General features: G+C 40.6%; 2 protein-coding genes across 4 annotated transcripts in view; one reads left to right on the forward strand and one right to left on the reverse strand.

The window, feature by feature from the left end:
• Window positions 1–11,359, reverse strand: part of mta3 (metastasis associated 1 family, member 3) — a 30,015-nt gene extending 18,656 nt beyond the window's left edge. For 2 of the 3 annotated variants that reach the window (XR_014278383.1, XM_082543925.1), the window contains exons 1-7: window positions 11,045–11,272; window positions 8,856–8,923; window positions 7,728–7,821; window positions 2,194–2,320; window positions 1,951–2,014; window positions 349–466; window positions 79–181 (exon numbers count right to left, since the gene is read on the reverse strand). Coding sequence is in view for 2 of the 3 variants with exons in the window: in XM_082543925.1 (XP_082400051.1) it covers window positions 79–181; window positions 349–466; window positions 1,951–2,014; window positions 2,194–2,320; window positions 7,728–7,821; window positions 8,856–8,923; window positions 11,045–11,072 (602 nt within the window). In the remaining variant the exon portion in view is untranslated. The other variant, XM_082543926.1, reaches the window with a different exon arrangement.
• A 1,327-nt stretch (window positions 11,360–12,686) lies between these two features.
• On the forward strand, window positions 12,687–18,167 carry kcng3 (potassium voltage-gated channel, subfamily G, member 3). Its single transcript, XM_082544785.1, has 2 exons — window positions 12,687–13,514; window positions 15,000–18,167. The coding sequence occupies exons 1-2, from the start codon at window positions 12,898–12,900 to the stop codon at window positions 15,643–15,645; spliced, it is 1,263 nt and encodes a 420-aa protein (XP_082400911.1). The 5' UTR covers window positions 12,687–12,897; the 3' UTR covers window positions 15,646–18,167.
• The last annotated feature ends 717 nt before the right edge of the window (window positions 18,168–18,884 follow it).

Raw genomic sequence — 18,884 nt, forward strand, 5'->3', positions numbered from 1 at the left:
GAATTATTACATCTGTGAAACTGCCTATCCAGTGCATGCGATCGAGAAGTTGTTGCTGTAGATGTGAGGGCGACCTACCGTGCCACCACTAAGAATTGGTCTATCTGTTTGTTGGTGAGTGGGCACTCTGGATCCCACAGTTTCTCTTCTAGTTTGGCCTGATCTCTCTCATCTGCCTCACCTGCAAAGCCCAGAGACAACAGCTCACACACACAGTAGGATAACAATGGATTTGCCTTCCACGCTTATTTGCTTATTAGTGATGGTTTTAATTATAAACTAATTACATTTTGTTTATGCTTTAGAAAAAGGGTTAGGAAAGAAATAAAGGTGAAATCTGCGATTCACCTTCTTGTAGCATTTCAGGTACATCTGCCTGAAAACGCGGTCCCACTCTGATCTCTCCTTTGTCAGCCAACAGGGTTTTCTGTGTTGGGTCATAAACCAGCGAATAGAAGAAGGTATCCTAAGGAAAACATCACATCCATTAATGTGGAGCTTCCCAGATTTTGGCAGGGCTGGGATTCCTGTGATCTCCAGGTGTTATAACAGATATAATTATACTTATGTGACAGACAACATGCAAAATATAATAAAGAGTTTTAGTAAAAATCTAATATAATCAGTCAACTGAGAAGAAAATATTACTCAACTGTTTACTGATTATTTGTTTAGGTCATTTTTAAGCCATACATGTTTTGACCGTTTAAATAAACAATAAAAAAACTGTTAAAAAAAGAAAGTAAAAGGAACGTAGCATCAGCCACACGGACCTAGCGACGTCCACCACCCCCAGGCACCCTGTGGTTGCAGGGGGAAAATATTTATTTCCCCAACTGGTTGTTGCTAGGTGAAATTGTTGCAAACAGTGTGACGTTTTTTTTTGGTGCAGCACCGTATAGCTGTGTTACTAATTTCACCTACCAACTGCCGGCAACCTCCAGCAATCACTCAGCCAGAAAGTGGGAGAATACAAACTTCCTAGCAACAAGTTGCCGACAGGTCCAGGCTTGCATTACCTCAGCTTTTTTATAATATTGTCAAGATTCTTCCCACAAATGGCAAACTTTTTTTGTGCATTCCCCAATTTTTATTCATCATTACCAATATAAATGCATCACAAGTCACTAGTTCACCTGGCCGTTCACTCCCCACCAGTCAGGCCTTACTCTAAGACAATAAAAAATTCCCGCTTTCTGTGCTAATCAAGCCTAATTCTTTGCAATGGTATTTCTGTCGTGTAACAGCTAGCTTCTAGGCCTTATCCAGTGAGCTACAGACACTGTGGATTCTTTATGTATTCCACTTTATGTCTACCCCAACAGCACCCTGTATTTTCCTGATGAACGAAATGAATCACTACGTTTTTCTCTATTGGTTAACAAACCCATTTTATATCAATGTGAACCAGCGCTGCGTCTGCCTCCATGTACCAGAGGAACTTGTGCGCATGATGTCTTGATGCATACTCAATCATCCAGGTAAGTAAATCCCCAAAAGTTGATTCTGTTCATCTGGATGATTCTGTTCATCTGGATGAACAGAATCATCCAGATGAACAGAATCAACTTTTGGGGAGTTGTGCACATGATGTTACAAATGAAGAAGAGTGGGCCAAGGTGCAGGCACTAATTTGGATCTTCATAGATTTGCTCATGGTAAATGAAGCAACGGTGTACGCAGCTGCATCTAAACCCTTTAAGACACAAATTGATTATTTGTATTGAAACAGATTTCTAATGTGAGAGTCTTTTTTTAGGAGTTTAATAACTGGCAGGGACATATCTGAAAAGCCTGAATACTTCCTGAAGCAACAGAATTTAACAACAACAACAAAAAGAAGAAAAGGAAAGAAAAAGCATGTAAATTATGACCGGACTTTCTATGATGCAGCTTGAGGTAACAAAAACCAGAAAGAGACATCAATTTGTTCCCCCCTCTCAGGCTTACCTCTTTGTCAAGGTATGAAAGAACGGCTTCAGTCTCATTCAATAATGCGACACTGCACTTCCCCCTAATGGAGAGAGAGAGGGGAGGAAGCACACACCATATAAAAACACAAACAAAGGAAGTGCGCACTGTGTGATGGATGGATTCATGGCTGAATGAGTGACTATCCATGGGCACTGCCTTTAGTTGGCGAGCTGTACAGTCCATTTTCTGTATGTATTTGTATGCCTCTGTGCACTGTACCTGATGTGTGTCGCAGGTAGACTCTCATACTGCCGGGAGAGGAAGAGCTCTCTGTGGCGGAGCTGGTGTTTCTGTTTTTCTGTTAGCTCTGTCTCTGTTGGGTTCTCCTTCTCCTCCTCGAGCTCCTCTGCAAAGGAAAAGACAAAACAAATGAATCCATTTCATGAGACACTTTTGTCATCAATATATCCCAGAGACAAAAAAAAAAAAAAAAAAAACAGTGACTGATAAATGTGAAAAAAAAAAAATTAATAAATAACATCAAAACTCACAGATTCTTCAATTTATCCCTCAGACTGTAATTTCACATTTGTTAGCAGTGCTTTCTCAAATGAGGAGGCCCATGCTTTTATGACTCTGGATTTGCTGGTTGGCACATAATACTAGGCAGTATATAAACATATTAAATCACTGGTAAACAGTGCAGGCACTGCATACACTTTGAATAAATATAATTCTATAAGTGGATTTTCAATATACTAGAACTTATATAGTGTCACATTTATATGAGGGAAATGCATGCATTTGTCAGTTTCAGAGAGAAATAGAATTATTTTGTACAGTCAGTGAGGTAAGACAAAGATCTTAATTAATAGGTTTGACATTTACAGGGGAATTACTTCAGCAGCTTTCACACCATATACAGTGAAAGATCCCAAGTGATGCTGAAAGAGGAAGCAGCGAAAAGCAGCCTTCATTTGAAAGTGAAAATTTTCAACTGCCATGAACATTATTTTATTCATCTGCAATGTGCTGGGGAAACAGCAAAAATTGCTTTGCTCAATTGATTAAAACCCAGTCTGCCAATCATGCGTCAATGGCTAAACTCTGAAAACATGACAGTATTGTTTGCTGAAGACAACATGTGGGTGGAACAGCAGCAGCAGCGAAAAATACACCAACATTAGAGTCTGGAAAATGTTGGCATTTCAGTTAATGTTACATTAAGAAGTGAAACAAATGTAATATCCTGAAAAGAGTTACTGTTAAAAATGTATAAACTGCAACAGATAGCATTTGTTGCAGAAAATACTCTGCACATCATCTGCAAAGGCTCATGTTTTTGTAAAATACTATTATATATAATCCCCCTCTCACCCTGTGGGCAGTCTTTATTTGTTCTTCCAGCTCAGGTCCTCTACCAGGGGCCTGGGAGCTTGAGGGTCCTGTGCAGTATCTTAGCTGTTCCTAGGACTGCGCTCTTCTGAGCAGAGATCTCAGATGTCGTTGCTGGAATTTGCTGGAGCCACTCTCCCAGATTGGGGGGGGTCGTCACTGCTCCGAGTGTTACCATGGGGACCAAAGTTGACTTTACTCTCCATCTTGTCTAGCTGCTCTCTCAGCCCTTGGTTTTTCTCCAGCTTTGTGTTTCTCCTTACTGATGTTGCCATCATTTGGTATAGCTACATCCATCACTATGGCCTTTTTCCTCTGCTTGTCCACCACTGGTTAACCATCTGTATCCCACAGGATTTTAGCACGGTCATCTTTGGAGACGTGTCCCATTGCGACCTCAAAGCCATACCTGCGTTCCTGTATACTATGCTAGGCACATTGTTATGGCGTTGCCTGTATGCCCTGCCTGTTAGCATCTTGCACACTGCTGTTATGCGCTGGATTTATTCAGGGCCTTAACCCTTATTGATCTTGTGCTACCATGATTAGTGTCTCTGTACTGTCTTTCATTCCAGCCAATGGTAGGATTTTTTTTTTAATTTAACACAGAAACATCTCATTACTAAAGTTAAGTGATGTCATAAGCTTAGTTAATGTTAAAACAGATGTGCCTGATTGCACCATATCCAGTACAGAAGAGTAGGAATGCAGTCTGCTGAGATTTTAAAGCATCTAAATGCTGTGTGTTTACAGTGGTCCACAGGCTTAATAAAATATAAAGTTTGATACACGCAGACTGTACAGTGCCTGCTGAATTGAGGCAAAAATGTACAGCTGTTATTTCTCTTTCGCTTCTTTCAATGCAACATCCCCCTTGGCTCAGTCTTAACAGCTGGAGGACACTTCATACAAACCATTACTCAACTAGACTAAACACAAAGTTTTTCTTCTATTTTGTTTGAGTTTGTTTTTGTCCTCCCACATGTTCTGCTGTCATGTTGATCAGAAGATCATTTCTACCTGCGCTCCTGACTCCTGGCTGGTTAGTAGACAGTTATACCGGCAGTTACTGAGAAATGGACATCTTAAGTTTATAAGAATCTTAGGTTGGAAGAGCATTCGAGATACTTCTAACCATCTCTTACTGTGTGATCACCGCTCTGGAGACTCAGTTCCTTCCTTTGTTGGTTATCTTTTATCTGGGGCTGCCCAAAATTGCACAGCATACCCGGCTTCACACAAAAAGACAGAGCCACACGTCTGTATCTTTCTACCTTCAACTAAAAAGTTTTCAGCTATGACTCTTACATAAACCTTCGTCCTGTAAAAATCAAATTTAGTTGCTGTTCTTTTGTTTTCCCTCTGAAATAATGTCAAACATAAATTAACTGGGTTTTTTTACGCTGCACTAGGCTGCCATAAATTTTATTGTTGTTTCTCGATTTTCTTCTGACCAGCTGGCAGACGAAGGACACCAAACACCTTGCAGAACTGGCACAGCACTTTGATCAATGCTCTGTCTCTGCATACTGCAAGTTTTATCTTTTTGTTCTTGCTTTATGTCTATAAAGTCTACCTCAATCAGGATAACTGGTTTTTACCAGCAGTTCTATGACACATACACAGGGAACAGTATTTTTCCAGTCAGTGCTGAATGACGTGAATGCAGTAAACATGTTGTTCACTGGGTCTCCTGCTGCTCTTCATTGCAATCACCCACATCTAAACTGGAAATCTGCTTTGGTGGAAAGCATGTTTTTTACTTCGAGAAACTAACTATTAATGTGTTTTATTCTGGCCATTAGCCTTCTGGAATCAGGTAGTCTGCTTCCCACACTGAATAGGTGTTGCTGTGATGACACTTTCTTTTCCTTTTCACTTCACACATCCACACTCAAATTCTGTAAAATGCAGTAACAAGCAATTGAGAAATTACTGTGAAATACAAACATGAATCCCCCAAGTTGGAGTACAAATTTAAGTTTCAACGTCTCCATCTCTGGCATTAAAAACCTCTTATTTCTAGTTAAATGTGCAATTTACAAAGTTGCCAAGAGAAATCACTATTGGAAATGTCATTCTGATTGACAGAAAGCTTAATTACATTTTTTTCTGAAAAAAGAAAATCCAAAGTGTCATGTCTCAAGTTTAAAGTCTTTAAAAATTTTCGATAATTAAGTCATCCTGATATCATCTGTCTGTTGAAATTTAGCCATCACATTACATCCTCAAAACAAGAAGGTTCTGGGTTCAAATCAAGACTTGGGCCCTTTTCTGTGGTGCTTGCTTGTTCTTTCCCATAGGGGTGGGCGATATAAACGATATACGATAGAAACAATATAAATTTGGCCAACGATAGAGATTTTGACTATACCGCTCTATCGCGATAGCGCATGTTGATGTCATCAAGCTGCGCCTGTTTTGGTCGTCTGGTCATCTGCAAATTATGCCGAGAGTCATAGCAAAGAGATGAAGCACTTTTGAAATATGGGGAAAGCCAAAAACGGTGCTTCCTCCACTTCCGTAACATTGATTCATTAATGTTGAATTCTCTCGCAGCTGTTGTATTCCCATGTTGTTGCAGTATATTAATAACTAACCTCGTATTGTGGATGAATAATCTCAGTTGTTCTCCTGACTGAAGTTTGGCCCGTGTATAGCATCCTGCTATGCGATTGCATTTGTCCCTAACCACCAGAATCCCTCACGTTAACTTTTATCAAGTGGAAAAAAAGTTGGCGTTCATCCTCCAGCTTCACTGTGCTAATGTTATGCTAACATAGCTGTGTTGCTAGCAATCACGTAGCACAACATTATATACCAGGTAGTCCAACTTCAGTAACCCTGCAAACGCCACTGCTGTTTAGTTTTCTGTCTTCATTTATGTTGGAAGTGGTAGCAGAGCTGTACGTTTTAAATAGTTTCAAAAATCTCTCAGAACATGGTATGCCATGTTTAGGTGGAAACTAGCGAGCTAACTTCCTGTTAATTTCTAACTCCATTAAATTTAATAAATTCTGTTTTCATGGATGCCTGGATGTTAAACTTAATTGTTACACCTGGTAAAGCAGCAACGCTGATGATTTTATTAAAGATGAAAGAATTTAGACCGTTTTAACTCTCAGTGTTCGTTTGACTTTGGGACCTGAGGGGACGGAGTTTTGGACCCAGATTACTCAGGACCCAGAAGCTCCTCACTACGGCAGCCGTAATGCTCTGACAATCCATCAAGCAGTGCGGCTTACCAAAGTTGTACTAAAACATTTTTTAACAGATTTCTGCACGCCAAAATCAGTTCGAGGTCAGTAAGCACAACCAGAATTCATACATAAGGCGCACTCTCGATTTTTGAGAAAATTAAAGGATTTTAAGTGTGCCTTATAGTGTGGAAAATACATTATACAGAAGAAAAGAATATATCGCGATATATATCGTTACCGCACATGCTTCAAATTATATCACAATATGAATTTTAGGCCATATCGCCCAGCCCTACTTTCCCAGTACTCCAGCCTCCTCCCACCATCTAAACCATGCGTGGGCTGCGTTGATTGGTAATACTAAACTGGCCCCAAGTGTGAATGGTTTCCTGTCTCTCTGTGTCAGCCCTGTGACAGACTGATGACCAGTTCAGTCCAGGGTGTACCCTGCCTCTCAGCCTATGACAGCTGGAATCAGCTCCAGCCACTTGTGATCCTAAACTGCATAAGTGAAAGAAAATGGATGGATGGCTTAATCTTCACCACTGGTTACACTTCTGTCACATAATTGACTAGTCTAAAATATCACAACTCTCCTTAAAGGAAAAAATACAATTTAGAATACAATATTTCATAGAGTCCAAGGTGACACTGCTTGATTTGTCCAACCAACAAAGACAAGTCACTCTAAAGTTTAGCAAAACAGAAAGAACCCATCCACCCAGTTTCTTCTGCTTATCTAAATCAGGGTCACAGTTGAGCTGGAGCACATCCCCACTGCCATAAAGCAAAAGGTGAGGTCGCCAGTCACCGGGCCAACACAGAAAAACAGAAACCATTCACACTTACCCAAAAAGTTTATTCTGTTCATCTGAACATAGCGTTTTCAGTGGGAGAAACATTTCGTCACTCATCCAAGTGACTTCTTCAGTCTCCAACTTTTTGGGTTTTCCTTACCTGGATGATTGAGCATGCATCAAGACATTTACACTTACATTCCGACATAGAAGCAGTTTAGTCTCACCAATTAAGCTAACCCCACTAACTGCATGTCTTTGGGCTGTGGAAGGAAGCCGGAGTACCCACATAGAACCACATGGTGAATTAGAGCACAGAACCCTCTAATGTAAATACAACAGTTTAATGTGTATTAATGCAAACACAATCTAAAGAAACTGTACTGTTTTACACAGATGATGCGTCACAACTGCTACTCACTTGCATGTTTATCTGCAAGCTGGATGAGGCTGTGGGAGATGTCTCTCCTTCTGTAGAAACAAACTACCTTGGCCTCCACGTTCCCACTGGCAGTCTAAAAGAGAGGAGAGACATCCAGGTTGACTCAAATAAGTGGCAACACCTACCTGTGCAACCCTGTAATTTCCCAAGAGACCTGGCTCCTTTGTGTACCTATCAAGCTGTGCTCAAACTCAGCCAGTATTAAATGTCGTGACTGATGACTAGATGTGGGGGTAAAAGGTTTGAAAAAGGTTTGAAGAAGAAGAAGAAAAAAAAAAGAAACAACTTATACTCCCCACCTACCTGCTTCCAAGTTTGTGTACAAAAGCAAATGTATCTATATAAAAAGGGATCTGGAGTAAATAACAGGAACAACGATGTGCATATCGATGCACTAGCTAAAGCCACAAAAATGTCCATCGTGCTTGATCAAGCACTCCATTTCACCTTTACCAACACGATAAGCTTCATACAGCTTGTATTTGCAACAGCAGAGGTTTATTAAATCGTATCATGCTGCAGGGACTTCCTGTTACTTCATCATTTATGATAATTACGATGTCTCCTGTCTTTAGATTATAACATTGAGCCTCAGTACACTCTTTCAGGATGATAATGTGATCTAGCATTATTCCACCCACACAATCCGATAATGACCTGCATTTATCTGAACATCTCAGTGCAAGCATGACACAGGAAAAGCTTTTACACACCTATTAACAATGCTTGTGAAGGATTTCGAACAAAATAAAACAGGAATTACGGTAAAATGCCGAGAGAAAAAAGAGAGAGCAACAACACTGCTGTTCAAGGTTGGTATCAGCTTATAATTAAAATAAATCTGCATCTTTAGCCCAAAGCTACATGAGCTTGTGAAATGTTGATAATAGTCACCCCGCCTACACACACACAGGTGTGTCAAGTCATACTAATGACAGTTGGTAGATCAGGGAACACCTGTCTTTTCAAGCCATATTACAAACAAGGTCACAAAATCCACACAAACAATGGGAAAGTGATAGGGTGGGGACAGGAGCACAGAGGAATTCAAGGAATTCTCTAACATATTCTCACACTCATGAAAATGAAAAACGCACACATCAGTACCTTATTGAGTTCTTCTATCCGACGGATCAGGTAAGGGTTACTGGAGGAGTTCTCAAAGAATACATAGTCTGCAACAGGAAACACGCATATCATATATTTAAATATATAGACCACATGAACTTTAAAAAAAAAAAAAAAAAAAAAAAGGGGGGGGGGGGGGGGCAGGGATAGCTCAGTAGGTAGAGTGGTGGCCCCATGATCGGAAGGTCAGGGGTTCGATTCCCCTGAACAGCTACCCTGAGGTACCCCTGAGCAAGGTACCGTCCCTACACACTGCTCCCCGGGCGCCCAGTGGCTGCCCACTGCCTCACTGAGTGAATGGGTTAAATGCAGAGAGGGATTTTCCCCACGGGGACCAATAAAGTACACTTTCTTCTTCTAATACATTGGCGCTACAGTAGGTCAAATCAAAGAATATGCATGTCCTTTAATCAATAAATATGTGCAAAGTTGTGACTTTCAGAAAGTGTTGCACCAGAAAAGTTAAAAGGAAAAATCTCTAGTCAACAACCACCAAGTTATGGGTGAATAAAAGTGCAAAATTATCAGTCTTTCAACCTGTTGCCATATGTTACCACACTGTTTCAGTTTGTATGAAAAAATAAATTAAAGACAATAAAAACTTCAATATGCCATTAAAAAAAAAAAAAAAAGATTGCCCATGCATATAAATAACATCACCAGATGCCAGTATAGCTCTCTGGGTTTGAGTAGATGACCCATATGCCGTAAGCCTAATGCAGAAGCACTGGTTTGAATCCCCATCTTTCTTCCAGCTTATGTGTCTTCTAGACACTGCCAGTTCCCAACAAATGGGACAAATAAAATAAATGTAACAATATCTCTTTTTTTTTTTTATTAAACTTTACACAACTTTAGGTTGTGGCAAAGGCAGCATTGACACAAAGTCTGATATATTTCATTCCACATGTTCCAGACTTTTAAACGGTGAAGCGGCATATTTGTCAGAGTTGTGCATGTCATTAAAGTCTATGTATCATCATGCTAATGTGTATGATAACCCTCAGCCTCTGGGATGGGAATGTACTGCACATCAGTGTTGGAATGCTGTAAAAAGTCAAAACCAAAACAAACCTTAAATAAATGAATAAACTACAGATCCCATCTTTTTTTTTGTTTGCAATGTAGCAGCAAAATATTGACTACATTTGTTAAGACTTGTTCCATACAGGGAGAAAAACTGTACCTGAATGTACCTGGAAGTTTGTGTGTCCTATCGACAAGTTCACGGAGTTTACAATGAGCACCTAAAAGCAGCAGAAGTTAGCCTAAAGGTGACGTGAGGGGACAATAAGCTGATGCACCTCGAAAATACCGGTTATAAAGTGCTGCAAGATATGTCATTAGACGCCTATAGTTTGCGTGGCATGTCAAGCATTAATGCAATTAGGCTACGTGGCCGTCTGTGTATGGATTTAAAGCTCAAGTATTCCTGAATAAATGTGTAAAAGCAGACGCAGCGACGCCATGCGCGGAGACAATAATTTGATGTTGAATTCCAGTAGACTGCTAAGGAGCTAGCTAGAAAATCAGCCAGCCTGCATCCCTGTTTGATAATTAATTGCCCTTGTGGTTACTGTAGGTGGTCACTTTGGCAAAACAGTTTGGCACCTGATGTTACCGAGATGGTTAAATACGATCATTAAATGCAGCAAACGAGCGCTGAGACGGCATTAATGGTAATCAGTGAAGCCATCGCTGGTGCTAACGTTAGCTAAATAAGGTCTCGTACTAATGGCTGCATGCCAGGAGTGGCAAATACAAAGGCAGCTTCAGACTGTCCGTGGTAGCATGTTAACAACCTTTGAAACACACGTCTAGTCGTGAGGTCTATCCGTGTAGAAGCCCCCTGTATCCCCTGGTCTAAGAATTCAGAAACCCGGGGAGCAGCAAACAAGTGAAAAATGTTTACATTGCCAGCTAACCATTTAGCAAGCTGGCGGCTAGCTGCTGTGGCCACGACAGACGCGAGGCCTGACCCATTTTGAATCTCAAATATACACCAACTCTCACCTTCCTGCTTCAACTTAACGCGTCCACGTTGCTGTAGCACATCCGCATCTCCACCATTAAATGCAAACAGCTCAAAATAACACAAAATAACGCCCAGAAGGTGCAAAACTGTAACGGTTTCTCTTTGATAAAAAGATCCACATTGACATACATACCTCCGACCCGGTACATGTTGGCCGCCATTTCTGCCCTCCCAGTGTGCAAACCATAAACTAAGAGAAATGGAATAAATTAATAAAAACAATAAAAGTTACTCTCTTTGAAGGGAAAAGGAGCGACAAATTAAGATGGTCGGGACTCCGGATGTGTAACCTATCGGGAGAATTATGGCAATTCAACCCCCCCTCCTCCTTCGAGTCACAGCACCCTTTATGATACAGTTAACTCACGGCAGCCAAAAGAAGTCGGATCAACCCGAAAAACCACTGCTGACGCTGGAGGGGGCCCGCGCACGCGCAGCACAACCACACGCGGCCCACACGCGCAGACACCAGCCCACCTCAGAAAACATAAGAAAGCAGTATGTACATTATTTTTTAGGACATTTTTATATCTGTAAAGCCAGAAGTTTAAACTCGAATCTAATCATTGAAACTGAGTCTCTCTAAAATTCCTAACAAATCAGAAAGGGCTCTAAAACTTAAAAGGAACTGTTTACATGAAGAAGTCTCTGTGTTGTTGTTGTTGTTGTTGTTGTCTTTTACGCATCGTTACATGATCCACCTTGACCAGAGTGGACAGAATTAGAAATGAGTATGTAATTTATAATTCTAATAACTTTAGAGAAGCGAGGTTTAGATAGCTTGGAGGGATATACTGTGATATATTAGAAAAAGGATGTTAAAGATTTACCTTCCAGGCAGTAGTAAAAGTAGAAGACTTCGGAGAAGATTTATGGCTGTATTGAAGAAAGATATGCAGATGGTTGATGTAACAGTGACATAGTGAGATGAAGGCAGATGATGCTGTGGCAAAGAAGAAGAAGATTCAATATATGATTATGTTTTGTATACTTGATGTAGACATCCATCCATCCATCCATTCCCTTATCAGGCAGGCAGAGGCAGGGTACACCCTGGACAGGTCGCCAGTTTGTCGCACGGCTAAAACATTGATGTAGATATTATTATTATTATTTTATTTTGCTATCAAATGAGCTGGTATAGAATATTTGCATTGCTAAGTTAAAACAATTACTATTTTCTTTATGTTTGTTCAAAACAAATACATAAATAAATAAAGCTGCACATATCTACATAAATCAAAATAATAGTAAAAAAAAACATTATTTGTATAATAATAATACTAGCAATAATAACAATAATAAATTATTCATGTGTGCATATATTTCTCTTGCTATTTTTTTCTATTATACTTACCTCAACATAATGTATCTTTTGTTTCACAAGTCATATATAAGTATCTCTATCTATCTTAATCAAATGATATAAAATGGTCAAAATTTTAATAATGGTGCAAGCATATCAAATACAAGCTTCACATCTATTTTTTTGTCAGTGTAACAGGGAATATTACAGTGAGACATAACTAAGCTTTCTTAAACAAGAATTTTCCTCCCGGTTTTCATCATGTTTGACGATAATTTCTCATCTGCTTCCAGGAGAATCTAAACAGTATTTTATAGGAAGCAGCAGTCTCCACTGTGGACTTAAATCACATATTACGCTCTATACTCCTGTTGCTTATGGATTTTTCTCTGCGTGTGTCCGCGCGCGCGCTTGTGACATCACTGATGGGATTGGCTGGAGCTGACTGGGGGGATGAGTCTCTTCTTCAGGCTACAGAGGGAGACGGAGAATAGAGTCAATGACAGAGGGAAGAGTTAACAGTTAGCAGCCACGGACCTCAGCGCAGGGCCACCTTCACTCAAAGCGAACCACGCCCCGGGGCAGGGGAGACGAGTTCCCCAAGTGCCCAAACTCCTGCGATGGAAGGAAGAATGGACTGTAAAGAGTTCTTTTAGGCTTTCATGATTTAAGTTGTCATAATGAAGTTCGGGAAGAGCATCTGCGTGCTTAACGTCGGGGGAACCCGGTACGCCTTCACCCGTGAGGTGATCAGGGATTTCCCTCTTCGACGCGTCAGCCGCCTGATTGCCTGCGCAACCGAGAAAGAGGTCCTCGAACTCTGCGATGACTACGATCGGGACCGGAATGAGTTTTTCTTCGACCGCCACGCTCAGGCTTTCGTGTTTATTATGTTGTACGTGCGCTCCGGCAAACTCCGATTTGTTCCCGGAGTGTGTGAGCTGTCTTTCTACACAGAGATGCTCTACTGGGGACTGGAGAGCGCGCACTTGGACTCCTGCTGCCAGAAACGCCTGGACGATAGGATGTCCGACATCGGACTGGACACACTCTCTGAGGGGGACATCGAGGATGAGCCCCAGAGCACAGGGGAGTCAGTGCAAGAGGCTGAGCTCACATGTCGCGCTAGGTGGCTCGAGAAAATGCGCAAGGCTTTTGAGGAGCCCAACTCTTCCCTTGTAGCGCAGCTTTTGGCTTCAGTGTCCGTGATCTTTGTTATCGTTTCTATGATCATGCTGTGCGCTAGCACCCTGCCGGATTGGGATACAGCCAAGAGAACTACTGTGGAGGAACACAGGTAGGCGATTGTCAAGGGTCAGTTAACTTGAAGGAATAGAAGCCCCCTCATGAAAATGCTGCCAAATGTTTCGGCGCAATGTGTGCGGATATCCTACAACTGAGACAGTCTTGTGTAAAAGTGAGCTGAACAGATGAAATCGTGTCAAATATTTGATTTTGTCATTACAAGTAGCATAAATAAATAAATATACCTCTTAACATTTGATCATGCATGAGTTCAAGGCAACGGCCAAAGTCATTGCGCACTAATATTAACCACGAGGTGGATGCATTGAGATGTTTTCTACCTCAGCTTTTTGAGTGTTTTCTAGGATGTTTGGTATAATAACATAAAAATAAGAATGACAGCAAAGCAAGATATTTAAAACATCCATGTATTACGTTGCCTGCAGGGGATTTGTTCTTGTGCTTTAGTGAATTGATGCCCCTGAACTCAATATGCCCGCTGACAAGTTTCAGGCAGCACATTACACCTTAGGCTCCTCACATGACAGCCGGACAGGCCCCCGAGGAAGCAAATCAATAGCCAATCCATAGCTTTCCCCTCTTATTTCTCCCACCCTCTTCACAGTTAGTCTGAATATGTTTACTGTCCTGCTTAGTTTACACTGCATTGCGCACATGAAGGGCAAACATCAGGTAATCATAGATTCATAATATTTGAGTGGGCAATGAGATAAAAGTAGAATGTGTACTGAGGGGATTATATAATAGTGCAAGCAAACAAAGAAATTAGGCCACTTACAGGAATCATCATAAGTCAGAGTTTTGTTTCTCTAACTTAAGCATGTAGGCGCGAAAACGTGTATCTCCATGTCTGCGTGATTTTGGCCTGTACTTTCCTGGAAGCCTGAGCTGCCCATTCTCTATATAAGGTTAGGTTATGCTCCCTCAGGCTGGACATAGTTTTGAGTTTTGGATCAGCTACAGTGGTTAAGTAGCCAATACAAGTGGCTTGTATACTTTGAGGGCAAAAGGATTCCAATTTAGTTTCATGTCATTAGATGATGCAGTTCTCTCAGTTGCTACATAATTTGGGTTGGTGCAACTATTCTGATAGTTGCTTTGCAGGTATTTTTGTCATTTCTGGGCTTCACTGCATTTATATCTAATGCAAGAATCATCATTCTCTAATTCATTTTGACTGGCCTTGCTCTGCTTGTCAATGGGGTAATTATGTGACCGTCTTTGACACAGTCTTTCTTTGAAGGGTTTAAACCCTCCCTCTGTGCAGTTTGCCGGAAATTTACTAGCCCATGTATCTGTCCTGCTGTCTTTGTTTACTTGTGCCAGGCCTGAACTGTGACAGCTTTGTTCCTTATTTCCCATCATTTAACTCCCCTTGCTTTGCTTCCTCCTTCCTCACATTTACTGACTGTCAGGCAGTATTTCATATTTCATGCCATCCATATCTCACTGTACCTCATCTGTCATTTCCTGTTTACAGTGTGTGCAACTAATTTTTCTTCTATCTTCTCTGTAGGATAGTGGAGGCAGTGTGTATTGGCTGGTTCACGGCAGAGTGCATAGTGCGCTTTCTGGTGGCTAAAGACAAGTGGGACTTCCTCCGCAGGCCACTCAACATCATCGACGTGATTGCCATTACCCCTTACTATGTCACTATGGCGATGGCCCGGGCAGGGATGCCGGGTGCTGGGCTCGGGGTTGCTGGAGTCATACTCCGAGTCCTGAGGATGATGAGAGTGTTCTGGCTCATGAAGCTGGCCAGACACTTCCTGGGACTGCAGACTCTAGGGTTGACTCTCAGGCGCTGCTACCGAGAGATGGTCATGTTGATGGTGTTTGTCTGCGTTGCCATGGCTATATACAGTGCCCTGGCCCAGCTACTGGAACACGGCTTGGATCTCGAGACCCAGAACAGTGATTATGCCAGCATCCCTGCTGCTGCCTGGTGGGTTATTATTTCAATGACAACAGTGGGTTACGGGGATGTGTACCCGGTAACAATCGGAGGACGGGTGCTTGGGGGAATGTGTGTAGTGAGCGGCATTGTGCTCCTGGCGCTGCCCATCACATTCATCTACCACAGTTTTGTTCAGTGCTACCATGAACTCAAACTGCGCTCTGCCAGATATGCACGCAACCTGTCGGCAGAAATGCTGCGATGAACATGTCCTATCCTGCCTACCATCCTGCCGACAAAAAAAAGAAACTCTAATGACCAGAAGACCATCAAATGTTCGATGTGCCCTTTTTTCCTTCCAGATTTTATTTTGTCCAGTCTACATCCAGGTACAATAAATTTCCTAGAAAAACCCTTTAAACATTCATATATCAAACAGAAAAAAGAAGACTAAGAAAACATAACATTTAACAATTGTGAAATTCTGCAATATCTTCATGTGTTTCAGTTTATTTTGTTTTTGAAGTTATTTTTTATTTCCCCTAAGCATCGGAAAACAAATTGTCATTATAAAAACAACTATCTGTGAACATTTAGTCAGTGCAAAATATATAAATGTCAGTGAAGGACATTGGTAAATGGCATCTTGTTTACCAGTAGAACAACATCAGTCAACAAGGCTGATACAGACAGCAAGGCAGATATGTTGGAGTATACCTACCAAAAAAAAAAAGGACAGAAAATAACATAAACCAGACATACAAAGATGGACTATACAAATATATTAACTTAATAGTAAAACAATAAATTAATGTTTGCTTATGTTTTCAATAATTTATTCTACTCTGAGTTGACAAAACAAGATATTTTCAAGTCAGTGAAAAAATAACACAGAGCTCATATTTAAAGGTACTAAGCTTATTTTAGTCAAACACAAAATGAAACATAAATGCTGTTGTTTTAATTCCTTAACACTATTAGAATAGCTTTGCATGAATTATTGTTCAATAGGGCCTTGTGCAACCCCTCAGTTCACCCACTGTCTGAAATAAGCTGTTATAGCTTTCTCCCTTTAAAGGCACCCTCCCTTTAATCCAACTTTCTTCTGATTCGCTGTCCCTTGCAGACAGAAGCTCTGAAAGGCTGATGGCTGGGGCTTTTGCACTCATAGACAAAGCTGTGTGCTTGAGATGATCATGTTAAGTATATCTGCTGTTTTTGGTATCTCACAGATTTAAGTGTGAGCATCAGAGCAGACTAAAGGCTACTTGTACATATACACATACATATCACTATTTTTTAAACTTTGTTTAATATGAGATTTCACCAGTGCAACATTATATATGACAGAACATAAGTAAAAGAATAAAATCTATTTTAAAACGGGTTTAGATCAAAGCTTCTAATACATGATGTAGAAGTTTAAAAAAGTGTGACTATAATCAAAATAATGCATTAAAAACACTACAAATAAAAATTATATCATGTATTTACTAAGTCACATTATGTTAGAAAAAGAAAGCGCAGCCAATTGTAAATCATAGTATGTACCATTGAGATGAAGAAGATCAGGGTTAAAGCACTTCAATAGGCTGTAAAAAGAAAAAAAAAAGTGTGGAACAATGCAGAGCACCAGCACCAAAGCTTACCTTCACGAAATGATCGATGTGTGGTTGGAAGGTAAGTTCAGAGTCAACCCACACACATAAATATTTCATTTTTCCCCCCGTTTTCTGAAGAGCTCCAGCATCATTATGGGTTAAATGCAGCAAATTAGATTTAAGTTGATGTTCTGTCTCAGGCCAAAGAGCATAAAGCAGGTTTTTATTGAGCAGTAATTTGTTATCTGACAGCCAAGTTTGTAGGTTATTAAAGTCTGATCGCAGAGCCTTTTGTATGTGTAGAATAGAAGCTTTTGTTTTCATTGTCTTGAACCAATATGTTGTGCGACTCTCTTCTTAACTGCACCATACGTAACAATAGGAATACACAGATATTTATTAATTAAACGCAGACAGGTACAGTCAATCCAGATCTGACAGCGGCTGCTGTTTACTCATATTCCCCTGGTTACAACACTGGCAGAGACGGCTGCGTCAAGTGCAACGTGTGTGTATGTTTGTGTTTGTTTGTCTGGCCATCAGCCTTTCACTTTGTCTAAGCTTTGCACACAGATGGTACAAGTTACACAAGATTGATGTGTGACCTAGATGCATCCTGTTAAACCTGTGAAATAAAGAGAAGGAGTGAACAGGGGACTGCAAAGTGGGGATGGAGGAGTTAAACAGAGGGCTTAGTTTGGGGGTCTGTGGGGGGGAGTTAAGCCGATGATAATGAAATATGGAGACAGGTCACCGAGGACTGCAAGGTGGCAGACAATAACACTGAGATAGATATGACAGAGCAGATGGAGTGTGAAAGTGAGCATAAAAGATTCTGGGCAAAAATGTTGGAATGTGGTTCAAACCCGAGCACGAAGAATTCGCTTCTCTGTTTGCCAGTGAATGTAAGGCATTTTGTATTTCTGTGTCTCCAAGGCAACATCATCCTCCAGCATGTCAATCATAATTGTGGTTTGATTTGTGTGCACGCAAATAGGCTACATCCACGCACACCTCCTGGCTGGCACGCAGCTTTTTTGTCCTAGGATTATCTGGAATATCACAGCATCAGAGCGATTATTTAAAATTACCAAAAACAAACGTACAGGGGGAAAAAAAATCAAGTGTAGAGGGAAAAAAAAAAAAGAACAATGGAGGCTGTCAATGTCATGGTTCTGACATTCATGATTCAGACATGTTTGCACGGTTTGCCAAGATGATACGATTTGTTGAAGAGACACATGATCCAAACAAACAAGTCAACACCTCTCCCACACAACAGTCTTTCTCTGCATCTCCTCTCCTCTTCCTCCTGTTGCCATCAACAATCCTCTTTTTACACACACGCATCAAAATCCTGCTCTTCTTCTTCTTGCAAAGGAAATTTAAACAATGTTCACTGTGTCTTTGTACTGATAGTAGTCTACATATGTTAAATCCTCATAATCTGTGCAGCCTGTATGTATTTAATGTGTACTGTAGACACCTCCGTATCCTCGTAGCTGCTATTGATGTGCTTTTTAAGTAGTTGCACAATTGAATTAAACACAATCAATATTTTATTACCTACCTTCCAATGCATTATTCATGTAGCATAGCTTTTTACCAGTGAAGTTTGGCCAGGCCTGATTGAAACCATCAATCAAAACATTTTCATCAGTACACTCTGGAGTTGTAATTAATGTGATCAATGTACGAGCTTTTGTAATAAAATTACTCTTTGCAAAATGCCTCTGACTGTCTAATAGTGTATTAGAAATCAGATTGAGCCAGAAAAATAGTCTGATCTCAGTGTCATGTTCTGAAAATTATCAGTCTCAATCATCAGCTCTCACAATATTCAAACTCATGATATTCTTAATTAAATTAGCAGAACTAAAAATTGACCTCAGGACGTGATCAG

Source organism: Aulonocara stuartgranti (assembly GCF_965226115.1).
Source record: "Aulonocara stuartgranti genome assembly, chromosome: 8".
NCBI lineage: Eukaryota > Metazoa > Chordata > Actinopteri > Cichliformes > Cichlidae > Aulonocara > Aulonocara stuartgranti.